This window comes from Salarias fasciatus, chromosome 22 (assembly GCF_902148845.1).
Source record: "Salarias fasciatus chromosome 22, fSalaFa1.1, whole genome shotgun sequence".
Lineage (NCBI taxonomy): Eukaryota > Metazoa > Chordata > Actinopteri > Blenniiformes > Blenniidae > Salarias > Salarias fasciatus.
In genome coordinates, this window is record NC_043765.1 from 15,365,605 (window position 1) to 15,387,412 (window position 21,808).

A 21,808-nucleotide genomic window follows, 5' to 3' on the forward strand; every position below is an offset into this window, starting at 1 on the left:
GCAAAATAATATTAGAGAAACTTCACATAAATCCAGTCATTCACCCATCGTCCATTCTGTTGTATCCAGCTCAATGCAGCAGTCAGGCAGGGTGCACCCTGGACAGGTGACCTCATCGTCACATGATAAACAACCACACACATCCACTTTCACTCAGGTTCAATTTAGAGTTATCACTTAGCCTCAAATGCGTTAGTTTTGTTGCAGGAGGGAGTCAGAGAATCTGAAAACACTCAGAATATGTCCAGCAAGCTTAAGGCAGACTTGGTCCAGAGTAATAATCATTCTGAGGCAAGGAAAGACTTAACATGCCACTGCACCACTGCGTTGCCCACACATACCAGGTGTATTCTGCTTAGTAGTGCAGTGTAGTGGTGCTGGAAAGTCATTTACTGCAGTTTTAGGCCACATGGACTTTGCCCCTGCCGTCATAGTTACTTACTTAAGACAAGAGAGCAACTGGTCACAAGCTTGTCATGAAAAAGACTGTGGTAACAGCAAAATTATGGCCAATCCTCTGCACACAGCTTATAATTCTGGATCTTTGATATCTCAGTCATATCGAACTGTGTTGTCCTTTTTGTCAAAGTGAAGATAAATACTTCCAAATTCTATATTTTTTGTTCATAAGCTCCCCTTTGACATCAGTTTCCCTCATCAGATGAACAAGTGTCCTGTTTGATTACATGGTTGACCAGTGGCTACCTGCCGTCCTGGTGTTCATGCATAATTCAGAGCCAGAGTGGGACCTTCATTAACCTGAGCTGTACCTGACACTGCCTGGCACACACACAAGCAGTGGAGGGAAGGGGCAAAGAGCCAGAGACAAAAGCATCCCAGAGTGATTGTAAAACACTGTAAGCTACAACAGAGATCACTTTGTTTCTCTCAGTCATGATACCTGTCTCCAAGTGAACACAGCCCCGGTTGCGTTTCCAAGCTGGTAAGACAGAAATGAAATCAGCTTGCTGGCTCGTCCCTGTCCAGGAGTGCGGCCTGCACACATCAGGCTCCCCATGCTTTCAGTACCCAGGTGACCACAGAAGGCTGTTTCCCTGTCCTCTCATGTTTCTGGTATCTTTGTATATCTTCCTTCTTTCTGTCTCTGTCAACTTATGTCTCCTTCCCTCTGTTACACACATACACACAAACACACTCACACTCAGGAAGGTTGTAAACATTAGACTTTAAACCCACAGTTTATGGGTTGAAAGCCTGTTCGAAGCAAAGCACGTGACAAGCTTACTGGTGTCTGCATCAGTTTTGAAGTCATATATTTTTGTCAGCGAGAAGAAAACACACCCTGGGTTTGCCAGGTGTGTTCAACCTGTTTTGGCCTATTTGGCACTGTTTTTAAAAATCATCGATACAAATACAATGTTCATTAAACATAAGTTGAAATGCAAGTTTCTCTGATGATTTGAACACTTTTTCAGAACGTTCAACAGAAAATATTCAGTAATGCAGCGTTAGTGCCACTAGAGGTCGCTGTCAACTCATGTTTAATTCCTGGGAGGCCGAATGAGCTAAAATCTAATGTTTGAAATTAATTATCTCCATTGCAAGTTTGAAAGAGCAAAAGCTCATGGATATGACAAGTCACCCAGAGGAAAAAAAACAAAACAAAAAAACAAAAACAAGCAAACAGAAAATTAAAACCAAACAGAAATAAGAAACTGAGAGGTCATAAAACATTAAAGTAGTTTACTTTGTAAGAAAAATTAAAATAAAAAGTTGAATGTATTATGATATTTGCAGGTTGGAGTGAGTTTAAGATTTCATATATAAATTGATTGAAAAGGTAATAGGCTAATCACCAAAATGAGATAACACACTGAGAGCAGCATTGTCATGCAGTCACTCTCTCTCCTGTACAATTATCAGAGCTTCAAAATAAGATTTCAGGTGATGTGTTTGTCCACAAATATCATATTAATTCTTGAACTTTGTTACTAGCTCATATTAAGTGGTTTGTTTTCTCAAACGTGATACGAGGTGCTCATCTTTGGTCTCATTTGATCTATCAATCTTTATGAGAAAGCTGGAGACCAGAGAGGCTTTTTGCCGGAGCATTTAATCCGACAGTGCATTAGGAGGTTTTACAGGCGCACTTAATTTCACTGCTGTCACTGTAAATAAGAAATCACTGTTTTAATGGCTTTTGGGTTGTTTTTTTTTTTTTTTTGTAAAGTAATAGAGTTCTGTGCACTGTCTGAATGGATTACATGCTTAACAAGGTTATTTCATTATTTAAAGGAATAGTCATTTGCTCTGTTTCACAAACCATCAAGTGACCTGAGGCATGGTGATCATGCTGCTTTGGCCAGGAGGAAAAAAAACGGTGTGTCATAGTTCAGAGGTCGGGAGGTGGAATGTGCCTGCCAGGTCATTTCAACAATTAAGGGAATTCATAATACAGCTGGCGAGATATCTAACATTTAATGAAGCCTGGGCATTGGACGCACCACATGTGGGCCCCTTGATGACTCTCGATTGGCTGATAAAAAGCTAATAAGAAATAATGAATCCAGTCAAACTAAGAGTACATAATGCAGACAATGCAGCTGCTTTGTTTATATTTTGAAGGTTTTGGCTTTATTTGTTTCAGTGTAAAAAGTTTGTGCTTATGGGATTGCAGAGTCAACAGTCTGGACCTACAAATGTGTTGGGTTTTTTTTTCATTGTCAAAAAACAATGAAGTTCAATACAGAATGTGGAAGTTCCCAATGAATTTCAGTTTGAATCACCACCACCAGTCATAACATCTCTGATTTAGAACCAGTGTGGGGCTGAATCCATGTAACAAGCTGCTTTCTGTTGAGAGATTATTTATACTAAGCAGAACAAAAGTGAATGTGTAGCTCAGTCTTTCACAGCAGCCACAGTTTCTCTTGTCTCCCCCTTGGAAAAATGACTTGCCCATCACTGATTATGAGGATTTCGTTTTAAGTGCTTCATCTCTGGATTTTATTGATTAGAATCTCATCATTTTGCTTTCAGCATAGATTCAGTTAAGAAAAACAGACACTGATATCCAAAATATTCCAAACTGTCCGGTAGAAGTAAAAGCTTTATATTCCCTTCCTACTTTTTAAAAATGAAATCAAACCTTAATCTCAGGCGTTGCTACCTCCAAAGATTGAGTTCTTGTTAATCCCAAGTTTGAAAAATGACTGAATTTATGCAAAGCACCAAACAAAACACCCCAGCAGTGTTTTAGGTGAGCATTCACACAAAATACAACATTATGCGTGAAAGATGTATCACCTCTTCATTTGTTATATATGTGTCATTCTCCTCCACGTACGACTGGGAGTTTTGCCGTCGCCTGTCGCCTGTGGTTAACAGGGTGACAGGAGGCATATTAGGGGTGACACTGGCTAAATGTTTGCAGATGAGGGCTCCCAATATTTAATCACCGTGGTAATAAGGGTCACCAGGGTGGGCCAGTGGGCCAAGCAGCCTAAGGGTGGTATGGGGAAGGATGTTTATTTCAAAATTGTGGGGTACGCGGGTGCACACGCAAGGGTGAGTGTGTGTGTGCACATGTGTGTATCTGCCCCCGATTGTTCCCTGACCGCTCGCCCGAGGGGAAAGTGTGCTTGGTCACTGCTCTTCCAAACTTCACTTAACACGGCCCTCTCCCCCCCTGACCTCAGCACAAAACACACAACAGTGGCAGCATTGGCGAGACGGGGAGACGGGAGGCAGAACCGCTCTGTCACCGGTGCTGTGTGCACATTCCGGCGGTACAAAAGTTGCCTAGTCACACATGCACAGCGTAAGCGGGACAGTTTACTGCTCTGCGGTGGACGTATTTCTCACTGATTAACACTTGGTTGACGTTGCACGAAGAAAGAATTATAAACCACATGCTGCTTCAGCACGAGTCGTAGATTCCAAACTTTTATTAGAGGGATCCAAATGTTGGAAAATCACCAAAAAGTGCACAATGGAAAAGAAAAAAAGAAAGACAGAAAGGAAAGACCAAAAGGCCAGAAGGATTTTACCTGACAAAATGAAGTCAAAGTGGCAAATCGTGCTGCTAAGTTGGATTTGTATAGTCACGGCACTCTGATTAATGTACGAAAAGAAAAAAAGTTCACCGCATTGAATAAGCAAGTGTTACTGAGGAAAACTTTACACAGCCTCCCATCCCAGGGTTTCTAAACAGGAATATCCAATTCACACTGGTTACACTATACATTATTCTACAGTGTTTACTGTAGTCAGTTTTATCTCATCGGCTCCTGCTTATTTTCGTGTAAAAGCTAAACATAGGTGGAGTGAAGAAGAGTGACCTTTGACCTTCCATTTCTTCTTAAGTGTTTTCCTTGTTGATTGCACATACGTGACAGTCTTTTACGTCAATAAATCAATAAACTATGAACTATGTCTGAACAAAACATTGCACACATGCAACCTAGTCTAATACAGACTCTTTTGAAGTTAGAAATCGGCAAGTGTAAGGCTTTCCAACGTATTTCACCAGGTTACATGGCACACAAGGTTGTTTTACGCTGACTTTTAAGCATTGAAACTCCCCCGAGAAGAGTTTAAATGAATATTCTAACAGCTTGATGAAACTGCTGAGATGATCCCGGACGGTAAAACAAAGCTAAGCTCCAAACTAAACAAAAGGCCAGCAAAACCTGAAATGAATCCAAGTAATTGTGAGGCAGGTGACATTAGGATGTAGCAGGGATCCAGGATTTATCAGCAGGAATTGAACAAAAAAAAAACATTGCATTCAAAAAGAAAAGTGGGGCGATCACTCTCATGAGGTTTTACTGGGTTAATCATCCACATTTTGTGTCAAACTGAGTGTTACTCTCCATCAAACTTTTTACAGTTGATTTTATTTGAAAAAAAACCCAATCCAGCCGAGGAAGATAAGGTACACATGGTGGAGATAGGGTAGATCTGTTTTCACTCTTCAAAAAGATTTAAAATAAACCTGCTTTTCATCCATTTAGGAAATTCCACAAAAGTGTTGTGGGGATACTGTGGGCAGGAATACCGCAGGTCTTCAGGGAACACCGCCGGAGAATATTTCCCGGAATTTGGAGGCCTGTACAACCGCAGCAGCAGCTCGTTCCTGAGCCCCGACGCAGCTCAGCTTGAGATAACGCAGGTAGCAGAGGGCTTTTCGTCTCAGCGACCGTTCCCCTCTGGAGGACCAGAAAAATGAAAACAATAAATGGAGAGAAGAAGACAGCATGGGTGGAGGAGAATAGAGCTGACAGAGGAGGGGGGGTCGGGGGGTCGGGGGGGCAACGCCTGATTCAAATGGTGAATAATTTGTACCCCTTGACATGATGCTGCGCAGGACCGACCGTTTCCTGTGGCTCAGGTTTCAGTGTGTGTGAGTGTAAATGTGCTGCTGGGGGAGGGTCCACTTCCTGCACCGACTCCTGATTTTGGGGACCTTCGGTTTGAAGAAAAGACCGAATACCAGGATATGAAGAAAAAGAGCAAGATCTCCGAAAAGATTACAGAAAAAACATTAGTATTTGGAGTAGAGGTTTGTAAATCTGAAGCAGTTAGAATAATTAATTGACGAATGCTAGAATTAGTCCTTTCTGGACCATTCACAAAAAGACCCAGAATCCCAGATAAAAGACAGACAATCCTCGATAATGCATGATGGACCTACTGGTCTTCTGTTTCAAGCAGACAACAGTTCAATAGTTTTATGTAGATCTTGACCAAAGCAGAGTCATAATCTTGTGAATTAAGAGTCTTTTCAAGTTAATTATCAGGCCCAAAGAAACGCTGCCAATATAGAAATGAACAGAGCATAATGTTGCACTTTCATGCAGTTTTCACATAATCCAGAAATTCTACCTGAGCAACAGCTGTTTCAAGTGGTTTCTATCTATTTGTCCCTTCTGCCTCATCAATTAGTCCATTATTAGTTTGTAAAAAATGTGGATGTTACTTTTCTTTTATCTGTTTTTTTTTTTGCTGGTTTTAACAGTTTTGGGCTGATATCAGCTGTTACACTTTCTCACCTGCATTTTGTTTCCATGTAGTGCAAATACTTGCAGTCGTGACACAGAATACAGGTGCTGATCATGCGTATGGCCTCAGGTTGTCTTAATGGACAAGTTCTAAGCTAAACAACCCTGTTGACATTGTGCTTTCCCTCCCTTTGAATTTACATCAGGCCCAGACTTTAGGAGGAGATTTGACCTCCTTTTGGTGCCTTTCTGAATGAATTCTGTATATCTAAAAGCTATAATTGATCACAGTCAAGTTGTTTTGTTGTGTAAGGTGCAGATGTGCAACACATTTTTAATTTCAGTGCTCTGTTTTGCAGTGAATGTGCGTGCGTGCGTGCGTGCGTGCGTGCGTGCGTGTCCTCCTTGGGGCCGGCCAGTGTCTGTTCTGAGGTTTCTGAGGCTGCAGGTAGCGGACCTGTTCACTTTAACACTGTACCTCTAATGTGCTCCAGATGATACAACTATTTATAACTCTCCCACAAGCATGTGCGCACAGGCATGCATACACACACACACACACACACACATGCATGGCCATCAATTCTTGAGATCACTTTGCTGAAAACACACACGTGCATGCTCATAAATACAACTGCAGCGACATCTCTCCGTGTTGACACTCCTCTGCTTTTCGCCTCTTTTTAAAAGACTTTGTCTCTTCACACTTTCCTTTCAGTCGACCATGTCTGCAGTTTTATGCGTGTCGGTGTGTATGTATGTGCATGGGAGCGAGTTCAGAAGCTGGCACTGAGCTTTACCAGGCAGCTGGGGGAAGAAAGTTATGGGGCATTTTGGCCAGTTTTACAGGACTTGAAAAAACATGCAAATGGTTCATATGACACCAAATGCCAAGCTTATAAAATCACACAACTGACACCTTCGGAGACAGAAAAGAAAGTGAGACGTGCACAAAAAAAAAAAAAAAAAAACACCACCCAGAAAAGCAAATACAGTGTTCTAATATTACACTTTTGGCATAACAAGACAAGAAAAAAAAATCCCCTAAAATGCACACGCACACTCGAAGCACAATTGGCAGAAAAATGAAGGCCAGCAGCAATCACTGCATCAGCAAGACTTTGTTTTCTTTCAGTCGCGGCATCCCTTCCTTTGTTTCAGCTCGGTTTTCCTTCACTCCTTCATGCACGTTCACACTCTCCAGAGCTGCACACTGACCGAGCAACAGTGTGGCTTGACGTGTGTTTTTGTATTTGCGTGCTGAGATAAATAAAAAAGGAACGAGAGGGAGTGAGTTTGAAACAGTGGAGGAAATGAGAGGGGAAATATTAAACAGAGCGAGGGAGATTTTATGATAGATAAAAGAGGGTGGGTTGGGAGGAGGAGGGGAGGGGAGGGAGGGGGGGGGAGGGAACTGGGCTGGGAAACAGGGAGTATGAACGAGGTGGAAAGACGCAAACAGACCACCTCAAAAGTAATGAGACTGAGGAGATAGAAATAAAGAGAGAGAGAGAGAGCGAGAGAGAGAGAGAGAGATAGACGAGAGAGAGAGAAGAGAGAGGACCACCCCAGTTAAGGGAAGCTGCAGATTTGAAAGCCTATTTCTCTCCCAGCACAGCTCCCCTCAGAGCAACATGGACCAAAGCCACTCCTGCTGCCAAGTCATCCCTCACTCTGCCCTCATGCACTCCAGTGTGTGTGTGTGTGGTGTGTGTGTGTGTGTGTGTGTGTGGTGTGTGTGTGTGTGCAGACCGACAGGAGCCCCCCCCCTTAACGTCAGTAAACTACAGTTGGGCTCCGCTTACACGCTTTCAACAGAGCAAAGCTAAAAAGTTATATAACCCAGATGATGCAACAGTTTGTTTGTGCGTCTGCGTGCATCAGATGGATCCCATTCACAACAAACGGAGTCAAGACAATCCTCTGCTAGCATGACAAGGAAGCTTACGTTTCCCCACTGAAAGCCACATTCTCATCAGTGTGAATGGACCTAAAGTCAGGTCAAACAATGCCCTCTCTCTCTCTCTCTCTCTTCTCTCCTCTCTGGAAATCCACACGGTGCGTTGTGTGTGACCTGGGCTTTTCGATCCCGATAGCCCGGAGATCTCTGCGAGATAAGAACCAGTGTGGTTTTATAAGGTAACACAGTAAAAACCCCTTTAACCTTCATCAACAGACCTCCTAAGTTCCCTGTTTTCAGCCAGCATTAATCATTTCAGAAAGCTTAAATTTAATAAAGGATCTTTGTATAGGGTGCTCTAAATTAGGTTAGGAGAAGGAGCCTATGTGTTTGAATGAGCCGTGCCAGTCTTTGATAAAGCGCCTGTGTTTATATTTGTAAAGCGGGGGCCACTGTGATATTGTCTGGTATGTGGGGAGTTATAAGAGGCTTGTGTTTAACTCAATCTGCAAGATAAACAGCCCTGGGCAGGGGAGCTGAGAGGAATCATATAAGTTTTTCCCCTCTTTCCGGAATTCTCTTCCTTTTTTTTTTTTTTTTTTTTTTTCTTTCTCCAGTTTATCAGCTCGTTCAGTTTTTAACCCTCCGCACCAAAACCTCTTCCGAGCTCACGCTCCGTCCAGGGGACATTTTCTGGAGGTGAATGCAGTGGCTCGTGGTCCAGCTGGGGGTCACCTCGCGGTGGGGACGAGGTCAGTCTCAGAGGTCGAGGGTCAAATGTGATGGGCGCTGTTGGCACCGACCTCAGGGAATGTGTGCTCATTATGTGGTCCCAACTTCCTCTGTCACTCTGCTGCCACACTGTTAAAACAACAATACCGCCATTATTTTCTCAACAGAGAGATTTATACTCTTTCTGTGTGATTTATAATGTTTCATGGAGCTGAAAGCTCAAAAAGGTTTTTAAAAGCTTAAAACTGATACAAAGTCTCCACACTTTTATGACTTGAGTTCCACAGCGTTCCATTATGTAACAATCTTTCGTAAGACCTTCCTTTATCCTATAACCACCCACACTTTTAGATTTTAACACTGAAAGAACCTCAAATCTGATCCCCCCCATGGGTAGTGGGGTTATTCTTTCCAACTTAAGATATTTCCCTCAAGAGACAAACAACCACAGAAATTTACTCAAGACATACATGTTACGATTTGTCTGCTTTCGAGAAGTGAATGTAACCTTATTTGCAAAAGCTAGTACAAAAAGACAAGTGGAATGAATACATAAAGTGATGTTTCATAACGGAATAAAAGACTCATGAACTGCAAGTTCAAAAAACTGATTTTGAATCATTTAACAAACTCAGTAAAAAAAAAACAACAACAATAACTTTCATTTCAGGTGAGAGAATATCCTGAGGTATGATTATCTTGATATGAGCTGTATAAATTGAAAGTAACACACAGACACACACAGCCGTGCACACACACGCACGCACACACACGCATTGCCTATATACACCTATACACACAAACTGCTTCAGGTTGAGATGAAACACAGATAATTAGCTTTAATGGAAACCAGACTTGCAAATCAAGTCTCTCTCTCTCCCTCTCTCTCTCTCTCTCTCTCTCTCTCTCTCTCTCTCTCTCTCTCCCAGTCTGTCTCAACCTGACTTCCTCTCCCCCCTTTTTCTTTTTGTGGTGTTGAGGGTTAATGTAAACCAGGGCTTGTTACCCCATAATGGAGAACTTCAGAGGGAGATGGAAGTGAGGCAGACACAATGCTGAAAGACGTAAAAACAGACAGGTTGACTTCTGTTATAGTGCTTTAAAGAGATCGGGAGGTTCAACTTCTGCTTAATTCTGTCCGCAGAGTCAAAAATCAGTGTTCAAAGGATCTGTGCGTCTGGCATCATTCAATTCCACACACACAGGCCTGCACCTTTGGCTTTTAGATTAGTTAAAGGACCAAAGACCCAAAACAAGGAGATATATAAACCGTGATTAATGAGCAGGAGAGCGTGTGTGTCAGTCATCAAAGAGTCTATAAATCATAGCACACTTAAAACTGGAGCGCCAGATTCCTTCACACTGATAACAAGCGGTCATCCCATTACTTTCAGACATCAAAGGAGGGCAGAAGCTGAGTTGCAGGAGCCCTCTTCCCTTTCTTTCTCTCTCCCTTCGTGGAATGTATTTCCCTGTTTGGTAGGCGTGAGAAATCTCCCCGTGTGTGTGTATAACCTATATGTGTTTATGTGTGTGTGTGTGTGTGTGTGGTGTGTGTGTGTGTGTGTGTGTGTGTGTGTGGTGTGTGTGGTGTGTGTGTGTGTGTGTGTGTGTTCTGAAGCCTCAGAGGTGACATTCCTCCGTGTCAGAGCAACAGCCTCAAGTTTAAGATAACACGGCCACGGTGATCTAAGGGTGGGAATCGATTCCCCCCGTCGGCCGGCGGGGGCTTCGGGTCAGAGCTGATGGCTTTACCTTCCGCACGCAACCCATGATGCAAAAACACCGTAATGCCGCCACGATCACCTCTTAACAACCCTTCGGAGACACGCGGCAGTCTGTAATGAGTGTGCATTGACGTCAGCACCTTTCATCTTTATAACAGACGCTTTTAAAAGGCTTAGTTCTCATCTATCTTGATTTTATGTGAAATAGTAGCTTGGAAAGTTTGTTCAGGACTCTACGTTCGTAAGATAATGCATAAGAGAGCCTCGTCAATAAATGTTATCAATATTGCCATTCCGTCAGCACTGTTGGACATACAGTTGATATTGTGTGCTTATTGTTTGTTCAATGGGTCATAAACTGAGAGAAATGAACTGCTACACAAAAATAAAGTCCCTGTTTAAGAATCATTGCGTTCGTACTTTTTCACTTGGAAAAAGTTACATTTTTCTGGAATCACCTCTGATTTGTGCCAATTAGTTTGAGGAGGAACAAAAAAAAAAACACATGAAAATAAAACATTACATTTTAAAAATAATTTGGGGGAAGCTTTCTAAATCAAAGTACTGCCATAGCATTATGTAACAAGTTCATTTTATCGAAAATTGTTTCATCATCGATTCTGTTCCCATGGGCCACTCGTTATGAGACATTGCTGGCTATTCATGGTGTCTTTAAGTGGATAGCCGCTTCATTTTCACCAGATTTGCTGTTATATGCAATTACACGGCCTATAAGTTAGCATTATGACCCATGCCCACTCCATTTATCTGTGAAAGCTCTTGGGGTGAAACTGCCGCAGCACCTGCAGAAGACTCCCATGCTGACCTGTGGCTCAGCAGACATCTGGGAATATCATGCATGCCTCCCTCAGCTCCAAATTCACCTTGTTCAAACAGACCACCAGCTAATTATGGCTTTCCCAGATCCCCGAGCTCAAGAAATCACTGCAGAATAACCCACCGCTATGAAATGTTTTCTTTTGGGCCTTCCACTGTGGTTTAGTTCACTTGAAATTCACCAGCAACCAATGAAAATAAACTCAACTGCTGAGGCTCAAAGTACTTATACCATGAAAGATCAGTTTGTTTTCCAAAAATTTCAGGTATTTAAAAGACTTAATGTGCAAAAATACACTCATAACCTCGGCTGAATCATTGTTGATACAGACTCGGGCTAGCAATTCAATGAATATCCAGACAATTACGAAGAATGAAAGATAACTTCTTTTTTTTTTTTTATTCAAGACATTATCAAATATTTACAAGACTCCGAATGCTCAGACTGTTATTCCCTTCAGCAATCTGTAACATTACAAAAATAAATAGCTTTTATTTGAGAGAAGGAAAGGAATTTAGAGCGTGTGTAGAAAAATAAATACAAAAGACTTCTTTTTCTGTGAAACACTGTCACAGGGAATGTGGAATGAATTGTCAGGTTTTTTTTTTCCTCTTGTTTCAAAACAGAGCAGATCTCCACTGCTCCTTTTGTTTTCACAACATTCATAGTCGCAGTGGTCTTTCTTCATATCCGTCCTGTCTGTCCTAAGTGCTCCCTCGCAAACTTTACAGTCCTTGCAAAGGAAAATATGCTGGTTTCCTCTGAGGCCTGAAGCACCACGGCTGAGCTCCAGACTCAGCTGTCCTCGGCCTGTTTCAGGCTATCCCAGGAGTTTGCCTTTTCCACCGGTTCTTTGGTTCGGGCAATCTGTGGAAGAAACAACCATGAAGTTTAAACAAACATCATAAAATATGTTTACTTCTTTTCTAATGCACATGAAGCCTAGTGCAGCAATCAATCTGATGTACAAATTCAACTACATAATAACTTTCCTGGAAAACAACAAGTAATTGTTGATATTTGGGTTTGTGTCTTTTAGTTTTTACATGTATGAGCTTTAAATTCCCCTGTGATCAGGCCTGTATGACAGAATCAGAGTGACTTCATGAAACCGAAGGGAGCGCCACACAAAGAGGTCAGTTAGAGCATCCTTTTTTGGTAATATTGTACCTGTATCGTTACTTTTTATCTGCAACCTGTGCGTAAAATGCGCACGGGTTAAGTTTGGCACAGTCTCCCCTGCAAAAAAAAAAAAAAATATAGTGAAAGGAGCTCAGCGTACCGTGCTGTCCCATCAGCAACAGCTCTGGACCTGCTAGTGGGAAGTGGTGGACAAGGACCACGCGCCCCCCATCCTCCAGACCGAAAACGCGTAGCTCAGGCGCTCGTGCGCCACGTAGCTGCAGCTGGTCCCTCGCGCGTCCAGCTCGTCGCTCTGCAAGACTTGACAGAGGAAGTCGATGTACCGGGCCGCGAGCTTCAGCGTCTGGATCTTGCTGAGCTTGTCGGACGGGAGGGTGGGGATGATCTTACGTAACGACGTGAATGCCTCGTTGAGGGACTGCGTGCGCTGCCGCTCGCGGATGTTGGCCATCACGCGCTGCGTCTGGAGGTCATCGAAGGAGCGCGCGGGGCTGCTGCTGGCCTCGCTGCCTCCGCTGCCCGCGCTGCCGCCTCCCAGGTCGCAGCTCTTCCTGCACTTCTTCTTCCCCGGGCCGGGACTCTCCGCCTCTCCCTCTTCCTCCTCGCCCGTACTCCTCCGCGTCGAGCGTCTCTTGCGCGCGCCTCTCCGAGGCAGCTGGCGGTCGGTCTCCTCCTCGCTGTTGCCCGCGCTGTCCATCGGGGAGGAGTCGTCTTCCCGCATCGCCCTCTGGAAAACCCTTCAGTTGGACAGTTCTAACCCCTGACCCAGATCCACTGAAGCGGGCACAACATCAACAAACACGGCAGGTAACGAGGAGCGCGGCCTGCAGTGGGTGGAGGCTGGTGTTACGGTAAATCTGGTGCGCCACGGAGGAGGAGAGGTGTCTGCCAGACTGGGACGAACCGGGTTCTTATAGCGGGGAGCGGGCAGGAGGATTTTGGGGCGCGCTGTGATTGGGCGAGGAGGGTGTAACATAATACTGCAGGAGAAGGAGAGCTATAATATTAGGCTCAGAGTTTAAGACGTGCGGGCTTCTTTACATAAGATTGAGGGGATGTGGGGGCAGTGCGAGGTGTGTCTTTCTGCAGCCACTCTCAAGGATGAATTATTTTCTCTCTACTCCATCCCACATTTCTGCAATATTTAACATGTATTTAAAATCCAGGGCGTATGGCCTCTGTTTTGAAAGAAATAAGTTTATATTGGGACTTTTACCTTCACTGTAGCGCTTATGATCTTGTTTTTTTTAAAACATTTTCTTTCAAAATTGTCAAAAATAAGAAGTGAAGACCGTCCAACATACTTATGTTTTTACAGTTACCTCCTTTACGCTTCAGGACCTGTCCCTGCATTCATCTTTTGGTCTCTGAAAATAAATCAGACACATCCCAAAATCTCCTCCGTGAGTTTAGATCTATAGTGTCTCAGCTTTCGACGCCTCAGATGGAGCAGCGGCGATGGGGAAAAACATCAAGACCTACTGAAACACAGGAGGCTGCCACAGCAGGGGGCCGCTCCTCGTATAAGCGGACCAAGGTGTTTATTTTCCCGTCAGCAGCCCCGCGATGAGGTATGCACTTAAATGAGTCTGACTCCCGCAGGGATCTCGGCACCTCGGCTCAGGTTTAAAAGACGATCCGTCGCAGGGAGCTCGCAGGGCGGATCCGTGCGCACAGCGGGGTCGCTGAGGGCGGCGCACCTCTGGAGCTCAACGCAAATACAGGAGGCGATAAAGATGAGCTGCTGCGGGGAGAGAGAGAGAGAGGGAATGAGACAGCCTACCCACCGCTACAATATAGCAGCCCAGCAGAAAGAGTTTTACTTGTTGAAATGAGATAGAGCTGGCCACTTTTGGAGGTCTGCAGTGTGAATGATGAATGTCAGGGCCTCCCATCAGGAGGAGTGAGGCCACAGCAGGCCTCTTAACACGGCCGTGGCTCAGGTCTTTCGTTTTTGGGAATGATCCGTCAGGTTTATCTCTTTGGAGCGTGTCTCATCCATCTCATATCTCTGACTTAATTTGCACCTGGGTGTCAAAGTTCTTGAGGTTCACGCAGAGGGATTTGGATTTACCTTTCAAATCGAAGGCATTCTCAAATCATTTGACAACCAGACGGCTGCTTAAGCAAATCTTTGAGGCCTGGCAGGGGGAAAACAAACAAACAAACAAACAAACAAACAAAAACCCCTCCTACAGCCCTCCGTCTTGTCACACCTGTCAGAATTCGGCATTCGGCCAGGTGAGGCGCGCGGCTGCTGTCCAAGGTGCTGAAAAAACACACACAGCTTCCTGTCTTCATTGCATCCTCAGTATAATTATTAACAAAAAAGTTTTCAGTGATGAGATTCCACTGAATCCTTCAGATTTAGTTTTTTTACTCGGATGCACCACCCTAGTGCTGCAAATACTTTTAAATAGCGTCATAAAATACATAAACAATTTGGTATTCTCTTAGTTTATTTCAAGCAACCCACATGGAAGTTCAGTCCATCGTTCTGCTTCGTGCACCGTGTCGCGGTGAGTTGGAGGCGATGTCAGCTGACTGGGAAAGACGCAAGTGACACTTAAATATGAAATATCTGGATGTTCTCATCTCAACAATGTTCGACTATGTATCGATTTAATTTTGTTATTTGTAGGGCTTTAAAAAAACATACTTTAAAAACAGTGGAAAGCGCACATTTCTTGAAAGTTTTTGCTCTGTTAATTTTTTTTTTTTGCGTACAAAAAACATTACAGTCTAGATAAATAATGAAAGCGATCTTAAAGCAGTCCGTCCATATTTGTGCAAAGTGCAGACCAGCTGTACGGGCTCCTTGGAATCCGGTTTGTCCGGACATGCCGCTGCGTCTCAGGTGTTTTCCAGCAGGTCCGTCATGAAGGAGATGTAGACGATGGCGAGGCGCAGGGTCTCGATGCGCGACAGCCTCTTCTCGTAGGCGAACGTGGGAACTTTCCTCCTCAGCTCGTCGAACGCCTCGTTCAGGCTGAACATGCGCTTCCTTTCCCGCACGTTGGCGGCCTGCCGCTGGACCACGGTGATGATCCGCCTCCGCTTGGACTTACTGGCGTGGCGGTGGTAGCACCGCGGGGGCTGCGCCACCAGGCGCTCTGCGCGGAGGTGCGCGGTGCGCGCGCCGTCCTCCAAGCCGCGACCCCAGGACGGGTCGTTCAGACGCACCTGGCGGTCGTGAGGACTGGACGGGGTATCATCCACCTGCTGTTTGGGTGGCAAGGCGTACTTACCACGGAACCCCATCAGGTCCATGTCGGTGACAAAGTTAATTAAGGAGGGGTCCACATAGTGGCCTTGCATCTCCATATTCAGTCCCAGGATGCAGTTTTGCTGAGATGATGCCCGTTTTGTATTCCTAGTATTGAGTCATGCAAGAAAAGTCTGCTCCAAAGTTGTCAGACTGGCCCAGGCAGTTCATCTGACACTGAAACCAAAGCAGAGCAGCATAAGTCCAACTTTCTCCAAATCCGGTCAGTGCACAGCAGGGTCAGATCCTCTTTGGCTCACATCCATGAGCCTTTCCTGCTGTTTCAATAAATCCCCCAAACCACCTTGCAGTGTGGCATCTTTCAAATCTGCCGCAGCTCTAAATTGGCTCCATTTCTGATGTTAGTCCGCTGATGAGTGGCTCGCAAGTGGCTTAAAAAGGGCGAGAGGAAGCTGAAGGGCCCTGTCAATTGATGCGCTGTCCTCACGGAGGCCCTTAATGAGCTTCTGAAGAACACAGGCTCTTGACAGAGGGTCACACAGTCGTGTTTGCACTCTCCGCTCTGCCTCAGAGGCTAAATAATGACACTTTTATCACTTAAACCAGCCAGGAGAAGACCAAATAGGACATTCCCTAACAGTCACTACACACCACAAGCTTTTCTGTTGCAAATTAAAGCAAATAACTGTCCGTTCCCATGGCAGGTCAGTGTCCACAACGCAGGGACAGAACCACTGGTAAAGCAGGCAGCTTCGCTCCGCTGATGAGAGAGATAAGCCAGCTTTTATAATCAGAAAATATGGCAGATTTTTGTGCCATAATTTAAAAATAACAGGTAATCTGTCAGTGTCACTCTTGAATAATGAAATTACATCCTTAAACATTTTATTGTATTGACTCTCTATGGCATGCAAAGTATTACACATTTCATTATGTCCTGACACTATAAATCTAGAAGCTGTTGAAAGACACAAGAAGGGATACAAGACATCAGAAGTGACCTAATTGGTCACTTGTTTATTAGCATGATCACATTTAATACACACATTTAGAAACCAGTCTGACAGTGCTGCACTGGAAGTTTCGATATGCAGATGGTTTTATAACAATCTCACACAGTGGAAAATTGTCCCAGAGACTTAAAAAAAATATTTTATGTCTTTTACAACTTCTGTGTGAAATAGCTTTTACTGATTAAAGCCAGAACAACACATCTTTGTTGTTTGTCTTTTCTTGATTAGTATTTTTAATGTAGAAAATTGACATTTCAATGAGATTTTCATTGTGATTTAAAAGCCAGTTAACCTCTGATTCCTCAACAGTAAAAACACATTCCTTGAAGTCATTACCTTATCCATTTTCTTCCTCCTTCTTTTGAAGCAGGTGTAATCTTTTATTTTGAAGTGAAACAGGTACACTGTAAATGCAAACGATGACATGACTTAGGTGTAAATAGTATATTCAACTTAATTCATGCTAGTTTTTTTTTAAGTTTACTTTGTTTCTCCAAGTTTTCTGTACTTTTTCCATGCTTACTTGTTCCACTCAGTGATATTTACTTGACTCTTCTGAGTGTGTGGCACAGTTTGTGACCATTTCCGCTTGGCGCGCGTTTACCAACGAAGAAGAACGAAGCATTAACATGCAAGCTGTTGAAGCGGCGCAGACAGCCCCAATACGACAGGCTGGCGTTGATTTCGGCTTTTATTTGTAATTTGAAAGTACGGACTCCCGATGAAGACATGGTGTTGGGGAGGTTCTTGTAAAGCCACCATGCTTTAATCTGGAACGTTTCAGCCAAAGTCGACCTCTGATGACTGTTGTTGCTGTTTGCAAATACGGACACACACACACAAAAAAAAAACAAACAAATAATGGTTTTCATAAAGCTATTTTTGGGAGTTATTATTTTTAATTAGCTGAACTAAGGTATATAAAGTGCAGTTAGTGCTCTTGCCATACAACCAGAAGGTCAGGGGTTTGATTCCCAGACCGTGTGACAACTTGTTTGGCGGAATATGTTAATTTCACTCAAGGAATTTTAGTTCAAAAAACTTGGTTGGAAGTTAACATTAATCAGATGCTTTCAGAGCTCACAACTTTAAAAGAAGAAGCTCACTCAGATATGATAATTTCACTCTACTTGAGACAGTTAAGTTCTTTTACTTAAATTTCCCAAGGTAATCGGTTTCCTAAATTCGTTTGAGTAAACTTAACTTGTTAGAATTTACAGTGTATCTGTGAATTGAGTGAAAAATGTGTGTACTATAGCTGGGTTTTTCGTGCCTCCACTAAGCAGATGGGCAGCATTTTGGCTCTTTTATTGTTTACACAATGAAATTTACAGGAAAAAAAAAAAGAAATGTGTCTGAGAGAATGAGCCAGGAGTAACACAGTTCCAGCAGTTTGTTGATCCAACTCCTTGTTAATTAAAAGAGTATCAAGAAACAGAGGTGGAAACAGTCCTGAACACTCGTCCTCAAGAACAACTGCACTCAATTTGAGCAGTGCAGGAGCAAAACTAAAACATAAGAATATAAAGTGTCCTTATTGTAAACTTATCAGTGTTTTTACTAAGATTTACCCTCAACCACATTAAATTGCATTTTCAATGCTAGACATTCAATTTAGTTTACTTTTATAAATATCTTTAAGGGACATTTCTCGTTTCGTATTTCTAAAAATTACACAATCCATATTCATCAAAAAAATAAAGGTAAATGTATATAAAATTGTAGACCAAATTAGTAAAATAGATTACATGGCATCAAGTTTACTTGAGTGGGATTAAAATGACATCCTAACGAGAATGGCCCAAAAAAATGCTTTTTTGTCATTTGGGTGCACCCACCTCTAGAAATAGCTATCAAGCAGACGAGAGGTGAAGCATCCTAAAACGATTCTTGCTGTTGTGACCGTGAAGACTGAGAATCCTGAAAGACCCGTTTATTGACGAGTCATGTGAAATCATGTGAGTGCATTGTTTTCTGACTTGTATACACCCTCCACACTCGGCGTATCATCTCCATCTCCCTCGGCTGCCTCCTCTTCCTCTCGCTCTTATGTTTTCCTGGCAGGCGGATAAACATGATGAGACATTCCTCCGGTCGCCGTGGAAACGCTGAGAAAGCACAGCTGGGGCGGGGGAATATGAGGTAATCTCACCCCGGGGCTGCTTAGTAAATATTGGTCTTAAATAAGGAGTAAAACCCCAAAAGAGCCACACACACACGCACACACACACACGCACACACACACACACACACACACACACACACACACACACACACACACACACACACACACACACACACACACACACAGGGACACATACACCTTTAGGGGTTTGTCCCAATTTAGTCTGAGTCAAGACAGACCTTCACACAGACACTCATAATGGCCCATTTCCTGATCTGCTCTGTTATTATTTGTTACACAAAGTGAAATTAATGATAGTTTGTGGTGTGACTCAATGTTTGTGGAGGTAAACAGTGGAGGTTTGAGAGCTACAAACACAGTGTGAAACCCAAACCTCGTCACAAAGCGAGCGTCCGGTCACAGGAGGTGAACCTTTAGCATTAGATTAGAAACTTTTTTTTTTTTAATTTGTTCTATGCTTGTGAAAGTATGGTGATCTACAAACAATGATAAAGCAAAGAATGTATGCTGAGTGACTGTACAAGAAAGCACTAAATGCATTTCGTAAGAGTGCCTCAGAAGTGGTAGCCAGCTTTTAAAGAAAACATCTTGTTTTCTGTGGCTTGGAAGAGATCCTTTGACAAGTCTCATGTGAGCGAGGCAGAAAAAGAGGTATTTTTAAATGTGCTTTCACAATTTTTACACAGGGTTTCTGTCATATATTTGTGTTTAAAGGCAGAACAGCGTGTGTCCGCTGGGCTGCTGGGGCTGTTCTCACCATGTAAATCTGTCTCTGTGCTCCTCCTCTGGCTCTGTCCTCAGTGAGCAACAGGTCCGCGGCCAAATCTCGCCCACTACTCCTGTAAATCTGAAACTAGACACTTCTCTCCCCTTTGGTTTCTTTCTTTCGTTCTCCCTGCTTGATGCTGCCTCCTCCCCAGGTTTTCCTCCTCTTAACCGCCTCTCACCACACCTCATTTTCATTGCTCCACAGCGGATTGACCTGCATTCCGTCTCTCCTTCCTTTCTTTCTTTCTTTCTTTCTTCCTCTCCCCCTCTCTCTTTCCAGGTTTCTCCCCGATGCCACGAAAGCACATCAGAATCTGAAAACTGGAGAGGGAGGGGAGTCAGATAGATAGAAAGGGAGTGAGGAAGATGTGTTTAACTCCTGACCTGTCCTCCTCTTCTTCATTGTGTCACTCCGACTCTCTCCTGCTCCTTCCTCCTCTCTCCACACCCTGACGCTGCTGAGTCATTGGCTCGCCTGTCCCACTTCTCTGTGACACCTCGCCCTCCGATTGGCCGGACGCTTCAGCCGGCGGCCAGTTGTGGGATGTTTACACAGCTGGGTGGCCATGTGAAAAAGATAGGACCCTCGTCTTGGAAATACTCCAAAGCCACATCATATATCTTCTTAACCCCCAACCCCACCCCGCCCCGCCCCGCCCCTCCATCCCCACTTCCACTGGACCTACACCTCCAGTCTGCCAAACCGCTGCGTGCTTTCAGCTCCTCCTTCTGTTAATCCCACCTCAATGAAAAAAAAAAAAAAAAAAAAAAAAAGAAGCCCACCACGTGGCTCCTCTGCCCACCCTCACTCATGACAGCACCTTTCTCTGAAAGCCCCTCCTCTTCCCTTCTCTGTTTGAATAAAGTCTGTGTTTATTTTGTGAAAGAGGGTCACTGTGTCTTTCCTGTGTATTTTCAGGGTGCTGTGTTACATTTGTTTTTTCAGCTCCGACGTCTGAGTTTGACTTGCACTGATGCCGCGGAGGAAGATGACGAAGACTGAGGTCATAAATCACCAGCATCATTTAGATAAACCGCAGCAACTGATTTGAGCATGGTGGAGCAGCGGTTAACACCTTCAACTCAAAGCAAGACTTTTGCATGTCTGTGTGTATCTTTGTGTGACTGACTGCCTCTTGGTGTGAATGGGTGTTCATGTATGGACTGGCCGAGCGCCCTGCCTTCTGCACAGCCTCAGCTTGGATAAGCTTACCGTGACTTCGGAAAATTCAAATGTCGAAGGAGGAAAGAGGGTTTGCAGAGAGCTGCAGACGATCTCAGTTCAAAGTGGGTTCAGTCCTGAGTCAAGTCTGCGGTCCTTCTGTTCTCCCTGCTCATTCCTTTGCCTCGGTCCAAAAGTGTGTTTAGTTTCAACTGGTGACTCTAAAATTTCCCAAAATTGTGACTGTGTGTGACTGGGTGGTGACCAGTCCCGCCTTCACTAATGGTCAGCGGCGATCTGCTCTTGAGCAAAACGCTGAACCCAGTGGTCGCCAGTCAGCAGAGCTGCTATTGCCACAGGTGTGTGTGTGAAAGTGTGTGAATAAGACAGATAAAAAGTATAAAGTACTTTGACGCTGAAGCAGTGACAGTATGTGAAATGTGTTTGCCATTTAAAAACACTGATGGGTAACAAAACGCCCACACTGTGACATTAGTTTACTGCGTCTCCTGCTGATTGAAAACAGCCTCAGGTGGATGAAAATCACCCACCTTAACGAAATTAGAGCTTTTGATGCAAAAGAGCACATAAACTTAATGAAGTTTTAGTAAAGAAAAAAAAAATCAACCACGTGACAAGCTGTTTGTCTTTAACATGTCACTCAAGGATCAGCAAATGTAAGAAGAAACACTTCAGTGTTTCTCCAGACTTCCGAAACGTTGGAATTTAACCATTTACAGAATTTATTTGTCACTGATCCTCTTTGAATTTATTGTATAGATTACAAATGAAATTATTACTGTCACAGAATACACAGCTTTGATTGACACATGTTACAAGTTCAGTGTGTAAATCTATGACAGTGCATCACATTTCTGCTTCAAACATTTCTTAACACTGTTCTATTTTGGCTCTCTTCTTTGGAGTAGAACACTCAATTTGTATTCAGCTCTCAGCAACAGATTGATATTTTCACTTTGAAAATAATTTTTAAAAATGACACTGTTTTTGTTAATAAACTATGAGAATGTCAATTTTAAAAAAAAACTTTGTAATTATTGCAAAAGGGTAGAACTTAATAAGAAGACGTGGAAAAATAAATGTAAACCTTCCTTCCTGACTTGTGATACGTTGTAAGATTCTAAGAATAAGCTCAGTGATTTCCAGCTTTCCCCTCTTTCTGGTAAACT

The 21,808-nt window shown here is 43.5% G+C and overlaps 2 protein-coding genes across 2 annotated transcripts; both read right to left on the reverse strand.

Moving 5' to 3' along the window:
• Positions 1–11,559: 11,559 nt before the first annotated feature.
• LOC115409505 (twist-related protein-like) lies at positions 11,560–13,172 on the reverse strand. The gene is made up of 2 exons (XM_030120716.1): positions 12,443–13,172; positions 11,560–12,027 (listed from the first exon to the last, which is right to left on the reverse strand). Exon 1 carries the CDS (start codon positions 13,022–13,024, stop codon positions 12,476–12,478), a length of 549 nt encoding a protein of 182 aa, XP_029976576.1. The 5' UTR covers positions 13,025–13,172; the 3' UTR covers positions 11,560–12,027; positions 12,443–12,475.
• Positions 13,173–15,156: 1,984 nt separating this feature from the next.
• Positions 15,157–15,673, reverse strand: LOC115409506 (class A basic helix-loop-helix protein 15-like). The gene has a single exon (XM_030120717.1). The coding sequence runs from the start codon at positions 15,625–15,627 to the stop codon at positions 15,157–15,159; it is 471 nt and encodes a 156-aa protein (XP_029976577.1). The 5' UTR covers positions 15,628–15,673.
• Between the last annotated feature and the right edge of the window lie 6,135 nt (positions 15,674–21,808).